This window comes from Octopus sinensis, unplaced genomic scaffold (assembly GCF_006345805.1).
Source record: "Octopus sinensis unplaced genomic scaffold, ASM634580v1 Contig16887, whole genome shotgun sequence".
NCBI lineage: Eukaryota > Metazoa > Mollusca > Cephalopoda > Octopoda > Octopodidae > Octopus > Octopus sinensis.
In genome coordinates, this window is record NW_021834651.1 from 1 (window position 1) to 2,500 (window position 2,500).

The 2,500-nt window shown below is 38.6% G+C and overlaps 1 protein-coding gene across 1 annotated transcript in view; it reads left to right on the forward strand.

Annotated features, from left to right (window-relative positions):
- Positions 1-246: 246 nt before the first annotated feature.
- The window catches only part of LOC115230951 (thioredoxin-like protein 1), an 11,886-nt gene continuing 9,632 nt past the window's right edge, over positions 247-2,500 (forward strand). Inside the window, exons 1-2 of the mRNA XM_029801055.2 lie at positions 247-470; positions 1,493-1,615. Coding sequence (XP_029656915.2) covers positions 330-470; positions 1,493-1,615 — 264 coding nt within the window. The 5' untranslated portion in view covers positions 247-329. The remainder of the gene's footprint in view (positions 471-1,492; positions 1,616-2,500) is intronic.

Consider the following 2,500-nt stretch of genomic DNA (forward strand, 5'->3'; position numbering starts at 1 on the left):
GCCAACTGCGAAGTGACGGGGACGTAAACACACCAGCATCGGTTGTCAAGCAATGCTAGGGGGACAAACACACACACGCATACATATATACGACGGGTTTCTTTCAGTTTCCATCTACCAAATCCACTCAGAAGGCTTTGATCAGCGTGAGGCTATAGTAGAAGACACATGCCCAAGTTGCCACGCAGTGGGACTGAACCCGGAACCATGCGGTTGGTAGGCAAACTACTTACCACAGAGTCACTCCTGCGCCTATCCTCGTATTCCCTTAATTGTTCTTTGTTTCCTTTATTGTCCAGGGCCTGGCTGAAGCCAACAAAGTCTTCTCCATGCCAACCTTCCAGTTTTTCCGGAACAAGGTGAAGATCGATGAGTTAAAGGGTTGCAACCCGAAGCCCCTTAGAGAGAAGATCATGAAATACAGCAGCGGTGAGGACAGCATTGAGACTGACCCCAATGTGAAGGGCTATGTAAGTAACAACTGGGGCAGGTGTGCATCTTGTCCCCACTTTCTTTTTTGTGGAGGTCGGGGTTGACTTCTTTTCTTTTTTTTACCTATTTTACCTCTTGAATGTTTTATGCATCGGATGTTAATTGCTGATGAGCCATGGGATCGTTTCCTTTTGAACGGCAGATGTCAACACAATTTCTAGTTAACTAAACACTTTTAAACTTCGTATACTGGTAGAATGGTTTATAAAACATCATTTTTTTCTTGGCTTTATTGAGAAAATTCTAGAGTTTGTAACATATTTCGACTTTAATTTCAAGCATTTCGGCAATTTTAACCAATCGCTGACCTCCATTTGGGGTGAAAACATTCCGTGCTGTATGAATATGTCCCTCATTTAAGAAGCAGATTGGGTTTATTTACATTTGAGAAGAAAAAAAGATACCCTTCCCCTAACCCTAACCCTAAATCTAAAATAGATTGAAATGCAATAGATCGATACTAGGGTTATAATTGTGGGTGACAATTTCATACGACACTGCTACGGAAAATGGGATTTTTTTTCTAGCGGTGTCAAATGAAAATGTCACCCATAATTATGGGCCTAGTATCGATCTATTGCATTTCAATCTATTTTAGATTTAGGGTTAGAGGTGGGGGAAGGGTATCTTTTTTTCTTCACAAATGTAAATAAACCCAATCTGCTTCTTAAACGAGGGACATATTCATACAGCACGGAATGTTTTCACCCCAAATGGAGGTCAGCGATTGGTTAAAATTGCCGAAATGCTTGAAATTAAAGTGGAAATATGTTACAAACTATAGAATTTTCTCAATAAAGCCAAGAAAAAAATGTTTTATAAACACATTCTACCAGTATACGAAGTTTAAAAGTGTTTAGTTAACTAGAAATTGTGTTGACATCTGCCGTTCAAACGGAAAAGATCTGAGCCATGTTGCCTGTTGTGCTTGCTTTTCTGTATGGTTTGGTTTCCGTTTTTCCTTCTTACTGCTTATCTGATTTCTTGATGTTTATTCCAGATGGATCTTTATTCATTAATCAATGAGACTTGCTCAGAATGCCTCAATGAGTCGGACACAAATCCGTTTCACAACTGTCTGTTGAAGAATGGAGGCTACCTAGAATCTGACTGTGATGAACAGGTAAGGTCTTTCTTCATCTCTCTATATATAAAGCTGAAGTTATCTGTGTGATGGTATCCTTCAACTAACACTATCTCCTCCGAGACCCTGCGGCGCAAGTTGACCAAAATTGAGAGTATGATAGAAGGCGGCTTGCTTTTCATTCCGTAGAAAAAAAATTCAAATCGGACCATGTTAAGACCAAAGATTATTTACATCAAAAAGGTGCTTTTTTTCTATGAAAATCCCGATTTTTTACGATTTTTTTTTACTGCTGTGTCGACATTTTTCGGTGTATTTCTACCAGAAAAATGTTCACTTAAAGAGAATAACAAGCTACATAATGCAACATTTTTACTTTTCAAAAATTCCAATTCTAAAGGGTCGAAACAAACCCGAGCAACGCTGGGCGATACTGCTAGTCTCTCTCTATATAAAGCTGAAGTTGTCTGTGTATGGCAGGTTTGGTAGCCTTCAAGTAACACTATCTGCTCTGAGACCCTGCGGCACAATTTGACCAAAATTGAGAGTATGATAGAAGAAAGCTTGCTCTTCCTTCCGTAGAAGAAAAAATTCAAATTAGACCATGTTAACACCAAAAATTATTTACATAAAAAGGGTGCTTTTTTTCTATGAAAATCCCCATTTTTTACGATTTTTTGACTGCTGTGTCACCATTTTTCTATGTATTTTAACCAGAAAAATGTTCGCTTAAAGAGAATAACAAGATACATAATGCAAAATTTTTACTTTTCAGAAATTCCAATTCTAAAGGGTCGAAAAGAAAACAAGCCCGAGCAACGCCAGGCGATACTGCTAGTTTCAGATGTATTCTAATGATAGTCTGTCCATAAAACTTACACCGTACTTGCAACGTCTAATGCCAGCTGCAAAGGCACTCAAAAC